This window comes from Schistosoma mansoni, chromosome 1, assembly GCF_000237925.1.
Source record: "Schistosoma mansoni strain Puerto Rico chromosome 1, complete genome".
NCBI classification, from domain to species: domain Eukaryota; kingdom Metazoa; phylum Platyhelminthes; class Trematoda; order Strigeidida; family Schistosomatidae; genus Schistosoma; species Schistosoma mansoni.
In genome coordinates, this window is record NC_031495.1 from 47916711 (window position 1) to 47930845 (window position 14135).

The window sequence follows — 14135 nt, forward strand, 5'->3', positions numbered from 1 at the left end:
CCTAACACATCAATGGGAAGATTCAAACAAACAATACTAAGTGAATTTACGTTATAGATTAGTTTTTTTAAAACTTCCATTAACTATTCACACTAATACATGAAATGAAACACGTATTTCATTGTCATCATAATACAAGGTACTACATTTAACGTTTTTCTTTTTAGTTACGCTTAGATTGTCACTCATTGTATTTGTGTCAAATAAAGAATTGACACATTTTACATAGTCAGTGGTAATTGTACCAGTGGTTACAACCTTTTGATCATATAATAAACATGGAGAATGATAGATTTATTGCTTTTTCTCTAATTTACAAAAAAATTATTAAGCATATTTTACACCTAAGATACTATTAATCATATTTGTTAAGCGATGTTATATTCAGTACACGTATTTGAAATACACTTACTTTTATTTTGCAGATTTCATGGTAAAACAGAATTAGTGAAGCCTGAAGATAATTCATGCTCGAATATATCCAACTCAAAAATACTAGGCAATGCATTATTTGGAAATGTTGCTCTCCAGTCGAAACAACCATTTATTAATTCTCTTCAAACGTCTTCAAACTTTGCGAGGATAGCCGCCTGGGTTAAATCAGTCTCTGTTGAAACTTATAACACACAGGAAAGTGGACCTAATCAGTCAGTTGAAAGTAATTTAATAATTAAACCTCGTGAATCTTCGACAAATATTTGCACAACCACTAAACATGACACATCAGCTCATCATCAAACATGCTATTGCCGCAATAATTTAGAAAACGAGACTTTGTTTTCTGGAGAAAGGCATTTTATCCCCCATCAAATGACACGATCTAGAGTGTGTAATTATGAAAATGCCATAATACAAAGTTCTCATTACATAAAAATTGGTAAACTACGCCGTGGAAGGTCTGTACCACCTAACTCAATCCAAGAAGGTTGTCATTCAGAAGTTCCTCATTCATTTGATGAATACACTAAACAGGATTCAGTCACTACCTCCGAAAGAACAACTGCTCCACTTCCTATTTCTGCCTCTTCTGGTCCGCTTTATGGAAAGGAAGAAAAACTCAACATATGTAGAAAAAGTGACAGGGACATACCCTCTGCAAGGCGTCCTGATGGATCATCCAACCCACATTTACATAAAGAACCACAAGGAAATTCCGACAATCAAAACATAGTATCATGTGATAATAAAACTCAGTATAACAGTGATATATTTAACGAAAAATTATCACACCAACCAACTGGATTTTGGGCATCCTCAAAAAAGTCTCATTTTCGTACGAATACAAAACCTTATCATGAAGAAACTGTGGGATTTTCTCCTACAACAACTAATCAATATTCTAACACACACGTTAAAACTTCCCCTTTACGAAAAACATGCTTTTCACCAGAAACAAAGAAAAAATCAAGCAAATTGCATCAAGAGAATGAATCACATTTACTTGTTTGTACCTCTCCAAAATCATCCAAATGCCAAAGAACTCATAGTATTTGCTCTTCCACAGAAAGTGAACATTCTTTCAATAAGAATGATGTATTTTTAGATAGTTGTACCACTCACAAATCTGATTATGCACAAAATGATGATAGCATCGGGACGAAATCGAATATTTTACAGACTCCTGTAGGAAAAAAGTCAAAAGAAAGTCGTACTAAAGTGAGTACTCATTTTTGTTAAAATTTATGGTAACTTAAACATTTGATGAAAAAATATATATATATGGAGGGTCCACCTAAGGGAGTTGGAAAACACTGATTCCAAACCAATGGTGCATATCGACTCCATGATCCTGAAGGAAAAAATGGCGTATGAACCAACTGTCGGTCACCGGATACCGTGAGACTGTATCTCCTTACGTTGCTCCACTGCCTTGTGGATCAGATCTTTAGGTAGAAGGCTCCAGGCGTGGCCGCTTAAGAAAACCACCTATTTTTATCTGGGCACCTGGGTAATATTACAGCACACTCAAAAATCAAGTGACTTGTGTGGCGCATATATATTCTGCGTCCCTTTGTACCAATATTTATGTTTTCAAATAAATAAATAAAATTTAAGGTTTCAAGAGTGTCAAGTCAGTACTGAAATTAGGACAACTCTCTAGTTTTAAATTTAACTTTTAACCTTGAAATTAGCTGTACAGTTCACAGAGTTTAAGCCACATTTATCACTATTAGCAATGTATTAGATCCATATGATTATCCGGGATAGTTATGCACCAAATAATTTACTTCAAATAATTTTACAATTTAAGTAATATTTAGGTATTGTTATTATTTTCGAATCATTTACTTTATGTCTTTATATCATCATGATTAGATGGTTTAATATCATTACTAAATAGTAATTTGTTTTCATATTAAACCAATCCCAATGGATAATGCTTTCATCTCAATGATTAATAATAACAGATTACAGTAATAATGAATAAGAAGAAATCCAAATAATCATACTGTGAGAGGCGATAATCCTATATCATAAACGTATCGGTTAGTTTTAACTACAAATTTCTTTTATTTAACTGATCATGAGTCGCAATATTGATTTCAAAAAAAAAACAATCACGAATTATTCTATTCTGAATTTCAGACAAGTAAAGGACGGTTAAGCTTTTTGACAAGTCCATTATTTGGGAAGCGTAAAGAGAAAGAGGTGAAACCTTCTGAAACAGGAGTAGTACAAGAGATAAAACATGTTGGCCATCAAACTCTAAAGAATTTCGACTTACGTCGAAGACCACTAACTAAAGACTCTGATCATTCCAATCAAAACAAACATTCTTCCTCTCAGGTTGATACGTCTGAGTCTCAGACACGTATAAGATGCATTCGTAGGGATAAATCAAGTTCTAAACATATACAATCAGAAAAACAGCACAATTCGAGTAAGAATACACTATTATCAAATGCACATGCTGGTAACATTCCACTTACATTTAACACTCCAATCGCCTCCACAAAAATTTCTTCTATGCAGTCAAGTAGTGGACATGGAAGTGAATGTAGTAGTAGTTTACTTACTGAACACAATAGTGCTTGGAATTCAAAAGCAGAACCTAATACATCATTACGATGTCGTTGCAAAAGACATCATCATCATCATACCCATCAGCATCACCATCATTCAGGAACCGGACAAAGATGTCATAGATGTCTTCAATCGTCACATGCATGTCGACCAGACCATCATAATAATAGGAAATGTGAGGCAGTAAGTGAAACAAGAAGATCAGCTGATGGTAAGCGAAGTTCAGAAAGTGGTAATTCGGTTAGTGGCCACAGAAAAGTTGAAAATAAAGAAACAGAAGAGCATGACAATCAGTGTAATGATGGTAAAGTTCTTCTTGAATCATTTGAAACCGGTAAGTTGTCGATTGGCATCCCATCCTCTAATGTATCTGGCTCTGGTCCTCGTCGAGGAGGCGGTCATGCAAGTAGCGGCTACGAGAGTATTGTGAGGGATAGTGAAGCTTCATCACACGCTGATTCTACCAGTGGTAGCTCTGCTGGAGGCATTGGTGTTGTCACAGCGGATGTTAAGAAGAATAAAACTATTCCTCAAAAACATTGTACTACACAAGAATACTGTGAACATTGTCATAGAATTAATCAAACAAATGTATCACTAGATGAAAGAATAAAAGAACCACAGGTAATTCAAAGTGTTAATACGAATAGTTGTTGTAAAGAAGAACAAGACAAACATGAACCATCTATTCAAAGCAATAGTTATAAAATTCAATATAATCTACAAACTGTACAGAGATTACACTCTTCTAAAATTGATTCAGATGTAAATAATCAAGAGTTATCGTGTCATGGATTTCAACAAGTTCACTTGACATCACCCTCTAAGCAGCCTTCTCAACAACACTCAACAAATTCAAAATCCAGTGCAACATCAAAAACGGTAACTTCTCAATGTAAGTGTTTTAATGTCTTCAATCTCCGTTTTAATCCTGCTAAATTATTTCTATTTTAGCCTTATTTATATATTTTAGTCGATTTAAAAATTAATTAATGATCAATCCATTATGCTATAGGATAATTGAGAAGAATGGGCTTTCAATAATTTATGAGTAGATTGCCTTAAAGACTATAAGTTACCATATTTATTAAGGGTTAGTCTCTGATCTAACAATTTATTTAAGTAATTTAGTCCAAGTTTAAATGTAGCTCCTTACGTTTGAGTCCAATCAGCTGAGTAGTGTCAGGTGTCGTCAAAAAGAATATGTGACTCAAAGCTTAATAACAATCAAGTCTGTAGATGGTCAATGGTCTACACTCTACTTACTTACGGCTGTTACCCCTTGTAGGGGAGCACAGACCGCCCACTAGCTTTACCATCGAACTATGTCCTGGGCAATCCTTTCCAGTTGCTGTTCATTCTTTTCATGTTCGCTTCCAACTTTCGACTAAGTGTATTCTGTTGCCTTCCTCTTTCCGTTTCCGTTCAGAATTCCAAGTTAGAGCTTGGTTCGTAATGCAGTTTGATGATTTTCGTAATGTATGTCCTATCCACCTCCAACGTCTCTTCCTAATTTCCTCTTTAGCTAGAAGCTGGTTAGTTCTCTCTCACAGTAGGCCGTCACTGATGGTATCCTACCAACCCAATTGAGTATCTTACGTAGACAATTGTTTATAAATACTTGTACTGTTTTGATGATGGTTACAGATGTTCTCGAAGTTTCAGCTCCATACAGTAATACTGTGTTGATGTTCGCATTGAAGAGTGTGACTTTAATGTTGACTTGCAGACAATTGTTTTGAGTTCCAAAAGTTCTCCAACTGTAGGAATGCTGCCCTTGCTTCATCAATCCTCGCATTTACGTCTATATCAGGTCCTCTACGTTCATTAATGATGCTTCCCAGATAAGTGAAAGATTCCACATCTTTCAGAGTTTCTCCATCAAGTGTGATTGTGTTGGTAGGTGTTCTCCGTGTTGTGTTTGAGGATCTTGCTTTTCCCTTGTATATGTTGAGGCCTACTGATGCAGAGGCTTCTGTCACACAGAGTGCCTTGACCTGCATTTGTTGGTGTGTATGAGATAAAAGATTCAGGTCATCTGTGAAGTCCAAATCATTTAGTTGCATCCAACCTGTCCATTTTATTCCGTGCTTCCCGTCAGATGTAAAGGTCTTCATTACCCAGTCAACCACCAGAAGAAAGAGAATGAGTGGGCGTAAGCAGCATTTTCTTACTCCGATCCTCACTTGAAATGCGTCTTTCAACTGTCCTCCGTGAACCACTTTACACTATAGTCCGTCATATGAATTCCGGATGATATTGAAGATTTTCTGAGGTATACTATAATGTCAAAGATGGTTCCATAATGTCCTCCTATCCACACTTTCAAATGCTTTCTCATAATCAAGGAAGTTGATGTATTGTGACGAGTTCCACTCAACTGATTGTCCAACACTGATCCGTAGTGTCGCGATTCGATCTGTGCACGACCGATCCTTACGGAATCCAGCCTATTGATTTTGAAGCTGGATGTCTACTGAATATTTCATCCGGTTCATTAACTAATGTTGTACTATTTACGATTCCTAATTTTGTAATCAGTCTATTAGTTACAGTATCCCATATTCTTGGTCACATTTGGCTACTTTATGTATGATTGTTATTCTTCATTTTATGAAGTGATGCGATTCAGTATTACTATATATAAACCACGTATGTCTAAAATATCGATATCGTAGAAGCTGATTGCTACTTCTGGAATCGAAGGCTGGGCATAGAGAAGAGCTAGCGAATGGTAGAGAGATAGTAACTAGGATCCTGGCTTAAGATAAATGGTTATAGTTAAAGATGTAATTGGCTAAGTCAGAGACATTACGCTATAGAGCAAAGAGCAGATAAAATAGAGTCAGGATTCTGATTGCTGACTGTGCGCGTGATATTTAACATCGGTCACAAGGCAATAGCTATGTCGGCAGATTCCAAGGTCATGACGTATATTTGGATCCAACATACCTACCTACGATTGCCATTAGTGTCTACAAGAGTTAGGATTGTTGGGAAGACCCTCTCTATGTGACTGTGGACTTGAAACGACTACCAAAAATTGTGTATAGTATCTAGATGATATAGCATTCCAATGCATTTTATGTTGGGGGAAGCAATTAACACGAACGGTGATATATTTTGCTCATTCTACGATAATATTGAGACAGATTGTTTTAACTCCTACAAATTGAATAATAAAAGCACCAGATCCGCCTGTTGCTGTCTGTCCTGACGTTACTAAAGCTTCTGGAGTACATTGGTATGAGTATTGAAGGGAGATATTTGCTGTAAAGATAATGAATTTGAACCAGTCGTTTGTGGGTGTAAGAAAAATAATAGAAACCGTTGTCAGAAAATTCAAATATAAAAGGGAAATAAATGTCAAAGCAGATAGGGTGAGTACAGTTACTTGAATCTACTGGGCAGGTTTTCAGTATATACAATAGAACATTACAGAAACGATATTTTCAACATGTAAGAAACTACCAAGCAACAGTGTTGGTACCAATTATACTAACGTACTTCCAACCTGGCACCACTGTATAAATCGACCGGTGGAGGGCATAAATGTGCTTGCCTAGATTCCATTATGGTCAACGTGTTATGGTCCATACAAGGTACTTCGTAGATCCCACCACTGGTGTACACACAAGCGATACAGAACCTATGTTGTCAAGGCTGAAGTAATTTCTCTGTGACGTTGTCGTCGGTTCAGAGGTTGATTGTTGTGGAGCCACATGGATGGATTCCTGTACCTCGTACACAACAATTTCAATCTTAAAGATGTGTATCCCTTATTTTTTGGTTTTCTGTAACCTATCGTTGAAGTAGATCACCTAATTTCTGATTTACTAGAATTTCTCAAGTTCACTCAGGGTTCGCTCATAGGTTGTTCGCAAATTTCAGTCTTGTCGAATATTCAGTGTAGGTAGATTTTAGTCTTTTAAATCGAACAATATCTCATTTTAAATGAGTTTGTTTATTTAAAGTAATACATGATAGAATGGGATATAACGTATCCTCATTTATAGGGAATCATTTGATGAAATATTAATAAAAATATAACATCATAGGACATGAACTCGTTAATTAATCTTACAAGAAATATAATATTGATACTGCACTCCGCTTGATGTATAAGTAATGACTGCGCCAACGTTATTTATGGAGAATGCTTTTTAGGAATCTGATTAACGTCCAACGTTCATTAATTGCAATACAGTCATATTTTTTTTTACTTTAACCACGTAATATTCTTCTAAAAACATTGGCAGACGTTTAAAATCTTTCATTTGTCCTTTATCATGCTGTTTACTCATTTTTTGCATTTCAGCTCTTTCATCATCCTCTTCTACCTCACATAGAAGTCGTTCAGCTCCTCCTTGTTCAGAAGACACATCTGAAGAAACAACAAGCAGTCCAATTAGTGTAAGATATGTTTCTAATAAACCAAGTGAAAATCTTTCATCTCAAATCTCAACAAATGTTAAGAATTCTGTACCCGAAAATTCTTCAAATGTTTCATGTATTCTCCCAATGTATGCAGAAGAAGTTCAAGTACGTTCTAACACTTGCATTCTGCGTTTTGAGACAATAAGATTTAGATAAATTGTCCAGCTAGTTATACTAAGTTTAAAAGTTTGCAGTTGTATTATGTAATGTAGTAATTACTTGCAGATATGAACCTTCATGAGAGTCAGATAATTAATCCTTCACTAAATGTTTTCTTCACAACTGTAATGGATTAACGATCCTTAGGAAGGTAACTTTATCCCAAAGATTCGAGTCTGCTTGATTCGAAACGAACCACTGTCTTCTTATTTTGTTAATAGTACTCATCAAAATCTTCCAATCATGTTTGAAATATGACCATGAGGCTAAAAGACTAAATTCAGAATGGGATAGCAGGTGATTAGCGTTGGAATAAGCTAAAAAGATCGTCAATAATTTCAAAACAGACGTTATTTATATCTAATGGGTGAAAATCGACACGGAATTACTGTCCGTGTTTTCCCAAATATCTCTAAAGATTGAACATTAGGAAGATGTATGTTATTGAGTTTTTCAGAATAATAGTCATTATACAACAATTTGTATCTGATCAGCAGAGTACTAAACTACATGACTGGACTAAACTAAACAATAATACATCAAGTACTTCTGACTGACCGATATATAACATGTATTTCAAAAGAAATTGTTGTTTAATTCTCATTCAATATAGTAATTTATTCTTAATTGGTAATATTATTTGAAAAAAAGTACTCTTTAGTAGTATCACTATTAAATGATCTAACTAAATACTTTTAATTAAGAGACGAACCTCGAACATTTGAAGTTTAATTAATCCCCGAATCTTGTTCGGAACTAATAATTGTTTAGAAATTAACAGTAAAAGTAATTCTACTTATTATTTGCCTAATTTTTTTTCAAAAACAGAAGTGAAGTGTACAATCTAACTTCATAAATTAATCTTGGATATTAAAATAGTTATTGATGATGAATTATGTCAAAAGAAGTGTAAAACCTTAAATGTATACTTAATTTGACTATCTATACAAGAACAAAACCTGTCTTCAATGTCCTCTAATTTTCAGTAGTCATCTAACTAAAGTTATTCTATGGTATGAAACTTTAAATTATTCATAATAAAATGTCAGTAGTATAAATCATTCACATTTGAAATGAACATTGACCACTATACATTTCTTTAATAAAAGTTAAGTATTTCCGATGACAGTTTCAAGAATACAGTAAAATAAAATCTAGGAGCCTGTGATTTAAATTTTATTTCATAACTATAGTCTTTGATTCAGTCTCCAGTTAGAAGTTCATCATCACTGTTTTGTGACTTAAGAAATAATCTATCTCTACTATTCGATTATTTCATTGTTAGTTTCAAACAGTTTTTCTTTCATTGTTTGAATTGTTTAAATAAAAAACTGAAGAAAAAATTCATAATTTTAGTGTGATTTGCTTACAAATATGCATTAGTGAACTAATGTTTTGTCCATTGAACGCCAATCTTTGTAAGTTATTAAGAATTAGTCTTGTTTTGAAAAAAGTAGTTACTAAATTAAATAAATCAATTGTTTGTACCGTAATAACATACATGAAATCCATTTATAACGTAGTTTCTATCTCTATTATTTCATATTTTACTTGAAATACTCACTATTATCCCTAAACTACTTATGAGTAGCTAAAAATAAATCATGGTAGCCTACAAGTTGGATTTACTTCATTGATTTCTATCATATGTGCTCTAATAACAATATCAAATCTTTTTTGGTTGAAGTGAACGTGTGATTCTATTTTTCTTCCAATAACCTCAGTATATTGATGTAAATTATTTGATCAAGATGTTTGTTTTACTGTAGAACCTAGAGGATAAGATAATCATTGGTGAATTTTTGAAGATTTCAAAATGTTATGTATTAAAATAATTGAGTTGTGGATATCATTCACTTCATACTTTAAGATGACTGAACATGGAAAAAATGCATTTTCAAACTCAAACTTAAAGTTGTGGTTGCCTATCAACCTACGATTTAACAGCTCGATTTAAGTATGAGAATGGGATATGCTGATGCGGCAAAGCTCCAAGCTGTAAGGAGTTAGGTTTTATTTACTGTTCGCTTTTCAAAGATTTTGGTTAATTTCAGTACACACTGAGCAACGTTCTTCAAAATGTTGAATTTTATCATTCTTCAGAAACGAAATTTAAACTTTAAAGAAACAGGAAACTATACACATCAAAATGTTACTGATATAAAATGGTTCCATGAACATAAAATAATTTTTACCGTATCCCATTGGTTAGCTAGACAAGTTAGAGTTGGATGAGGATAGATATCAAACATAAGACCAAGCTAGGGAATCGTTTAGTGAAAGCTGTAGTACGTATTTTCAGTGTATACAAGTATTTTATCAGTTTACTTATTCGTTCGTTCAAATGTATATTTTATATTAAAATTGAGTTTCAAAACCATGGGAATTGTTAAGATAATTATTATAGCGTTCTATAGATTAGTTTATTACTTAGATGGCATTCACTAGAGGATAAATTTAGTACTTTGGATAATGTAGTAAGAAGACGAAGATTATCAGACTTATGTGATATACCAGTGCAAAACATTTAGAACAATCTGATCATACATAATATACTTGTTAAGAACACTTATATATGAAAAAAATAAAGAGTCAACTAGACCAATGATGGGTAAGAGGAGACAAAGATAACCAACAAAATAATGGAAAACATTATATGAAACTCACAGCGCTGGATAGCAAAGTAATATTACCAGGGTAAGTTTAAGGTGAGAACAAACTGTCTTTGAATACAGAGAGTGGGTTTGAATTTTCCTAGTCTTTGCCCATTAACGCTAGTATATCACACATTTCGAATAATAATCTTCGTCTTCTTATTACATAATACGAAGTTATCAAAATGACTGCTTGCTTTAGTACATTAGATTTACAAACATGAACAGTGAATATACAGCCCATATTCACTGTCTGACAAAGTTGTTTTATCGGTGTGGGGTTGTAGAGATTGTTAAGTTTTTGATTGAGATCATGAATCAATCAGTGCTAGACCATTATTGACAACCAAGAAACACTGAACAGCCGTTTCGCCCTAGTATGGGACTCTTCAGCAGTGCGTACCCACGATCAAGCATGCGGGATTAGAGAGCGGAATCTCCGGTCTCGGGAGCGAACGACTAAATTCTAAATCTCTGAGCCGGCATTCAATGGTGTTAATTTCTAACTTCAACTGATCCATCTTCTATTGTCTTCGGTGGTTAACTGCCTCACACCCAACACAGATTAGCTCCACTGGTCACGGCTTCTCACTAGAACTCCGAGAACTATCTCATCGTTGGAAACCGGCTCAGTGATTTAGAGGTAAAGCGTTTGCGCGCGAGATCGAAGGTTGTGGGTTCGAATCCCGCTGCGGGATCGTGTGTACGCACTGCTGAGGAGTCCCGTGCTAGGACAAAACGACCGTCCACTGCTTCCAGATTCTCAATGATGGTCTAGCATTGATCGATTCATGATATCAATCAAAAATAAAAAAATATTTTATATTTTCTCACAAGTACACATATATTTCTATAATTCATTCAATAACACAACTGTTTAACTAATATACATATATACATTATTTTTATTATCAAATTTCTAGTTAAAAATTGTAAACACTTCAATTTCGTTATTTAGATAAATTCTTAATGATTTTATTGAGTAATTCTGTATAAAACCCATAACAGTTCTCTATTCATTTTATTGATAGATTATTCAAAAAAAAAGAAAACAGTCATCAAATTGAATAAGCATTTTAACCGTCACGTTCAATTTGCATCAATCCATTTAGTATAGTCATTAATTTAGTAGGTTTAATCAATACTATCATTTAGACTATAACAAGACAGTTTCCAACGTGGGACTCCAACCCGGGGTCTCCGGTCTTGCATGGACGCTTAAGCTCAAAATAGCAGAGCCAGGATCCAATGGTGTTAATGTCTAACTTCAACCAACCCAGAATACTGCGGGACCATCTTCCATTGTCTTCAGTGGGTAACTGCTTCTTAGCTCACACGGCTTAACTCCACCGGTCGCTTTCAATGTAACGTACAGGAATATGTATAGGGATATATTAAAACATTAAACAACTCAAGGTTATTTATGAGTCGATTGGTACAATGAAACAGATTATATAACTGCATATGATCAGTAAAAAGTACAGATGGAGTGTGTTATGACTTTTGCACGGTTAATATTCACGTAATATGACTGCCAATCAGGGTACGACCTGAACAATCTTAACACTGTCACGACACTGATGTATTGACCTGTCTGAGCAGTCTAGCGTTCCTATTGATCCTTATCTTACCTAGACCTGCCTGCTGAGTACAAGACACCAATACCAGCTTCCAATATATGAGTCACTGATTTCAAACATACCTGGTTTATATACAAGCCAAGCAGACCACATAACACCATAAAATAAGAAATAACATTTGTACGAGATCAAGCCAAAAAGTGGCTATGATTGTGTCAGACTGTAATTATTAAACTGGGTATAACATAATAATAGGAAATCGTATAATAATTTACAGGTCGAAATAAAGCTTATAATAAGAGGGATATAAATATGCATAATCTAGTTACTCAGCAATTATACAATAAAAATATATGTATAATGTTAGTCCATTAATAGCTTTCAGAAGTTACCCATAATTTAATCTTCACTAGGATATAACATTGTAAGAAGACAGGTGTACAAACAGTGATGAGAATCGTAAACATCATTAAAATTATCTAACAAGAAGTGTGTAATTAATTAGATAGCGAAGAATATAAATTGAAAAAGGTAAAAAAATAACAAACAAATGTAGGATGTGAAAGAAATCAATCAATTCGTTTATTATTTATTCAGCCAAGGAAGGGATAGCGGTGTCTCAAATTTCTTCTAAAGACATAAATTAAATTTATAGGTTCGGATCCCTATAGCATTCGTTATCTGTGGAAGGTAGGATTAAACTTCACTCTGAAGTAACAATGGTATACGGTAGGTTACTTTACGACGTGATCACTGTCCACCAGATATGCCAAGATAAATCGACATGTTGTCTTCATTTGGCCTTTTCTAAACCATTACACTCATTCGTTGGTTACTTAAATATCCCTATATATATATTAGAAGGGATTCTGGTAATGATATAATTGAAAACAATATTATTCATTTAAATATTTTGTTTTAATATAATTTGTGAACGTTAGATTAATACGTTTAGTATTAGTATTGTTTCTTTGAATCTTCCCATTGATGTTTAGGACTGCAACTGGTCAATCTCTTATTGGCATATGTGCATACTGTGCGTATTGCCTCGATATATCCTTAATTCACAAGCATTATAAGCAAATATGGATAGTGGCTAGCAAGTGTCTATCTGGACTCAGTAGCTGAGTGGATAACGTGATGGCGTTTGAAGCGAAATTTACTGGGTTCTAGTCCCAGAGTGAACATCAACTATGAGATGTAGGTACATCCAACTGATGAGTCCCAAATAGGACGAAACGCACGTCCTGGATTCCACTGCTAACCACTATCCATCTTTGCTTATAATAAGATAAATAGCTTCAAATTCTAGCAACCAAATACTAACTCTAGGTCATGGGAAAAATAAGATGAATAAGTACTTGATTATTGGATTGTCATTTATTTACATCACAATGATAATAATTATTCAATTTTTTCTAAAAAATTTATTCTTTTATGAGTTTGATTTATTTATTCCACATCAACCAGCAAAATGTTAATCTTTAACGACTTTTTTTTTCATAAAAATAAAACTATGTGTGCATCAAAGAAAAAGTTTTCATTTTTCAAATTTCAATTCAATTCAACAGTTCAACTGTGTGTGTTTTTTTATCTTGGTTTTTTTTCTCTTTTGTTTAACACTTCACATTCAATATACATAGTATTATTGAGGAGTAAAACAAAAAACAACGTATCCTACATTATATTTCTTCCGCATTATTGCATTATGTTTTTGTTTACTTTATTGTCATTTAAAATATTCGACTAATCAAAAATGTTGAAAATAAAATGAATAAACAAACAAAAAAAACAAACAAACAAATCAATAATTTTTTTTTACAAAATTAAATGTTAAACAACATTTGATTTCTTTTATTTATTTATTTTTATTCATCATTCTAACTGTCAAATATCATATCTGTATTGTCATTTATTTATTCATTATTAAATCAACAAAAATAGAAAACTCAGTTATAAAAAATCTCACGAGAGAATTGTTGTGTGTGTGTTTGTGTGTGTATGTTAGTTTATATATGTGATGAGTTAAAGATAGCCAAAAAGAATAAGATGATTAAGTAAGAGGAAGGTTGAGAATTGTAATGACAAAATTCTATTCATTAACACTTCATTTAGTTGATAATTTTAAAGCAAAAAACAAAAAAAATAATTAAAAATGATTATATAGGAATGGTTGAAAGCATGAGTCAGTTGGAGCTAGACGACCAAGGAAAACCTGGAAGCACTGGAGGGCCAACTCGCTCTATTGACGGACTCCTCAGCAGTGAGTATCCACGACCTC

At 33.7% G+C, this 14135-nt stretch overlaps 1 protein-coding gene across 1 annotated transcript in view; it reads left to right on the forward strand.

The window, feature by feature from the left end:
• Smp_169360 (putative kinesin) overlaps positions 1–14135 on the forward strand; it is a gene marked incomplete at both ends in the record, with an annotated part of 71929 nt that overhangs the window by 54091 nt on the left and 3703 nt on the right. Inside the window, 3 exons of the mRNA XM_018794649.1 lie at positions 426–1656; positions 2587–3919; positions 7343–7566. Of these exons, the coding sequence (XP_018649040.1) occupies positions 426–1656; positions 2587–3919; positions 7343–7566 (2788 nt within the window). The remainder of the gene's footprint in view (positions 1–425; positions 1657–2586; positions 3920–7342; positions 7567–14135) is intronic.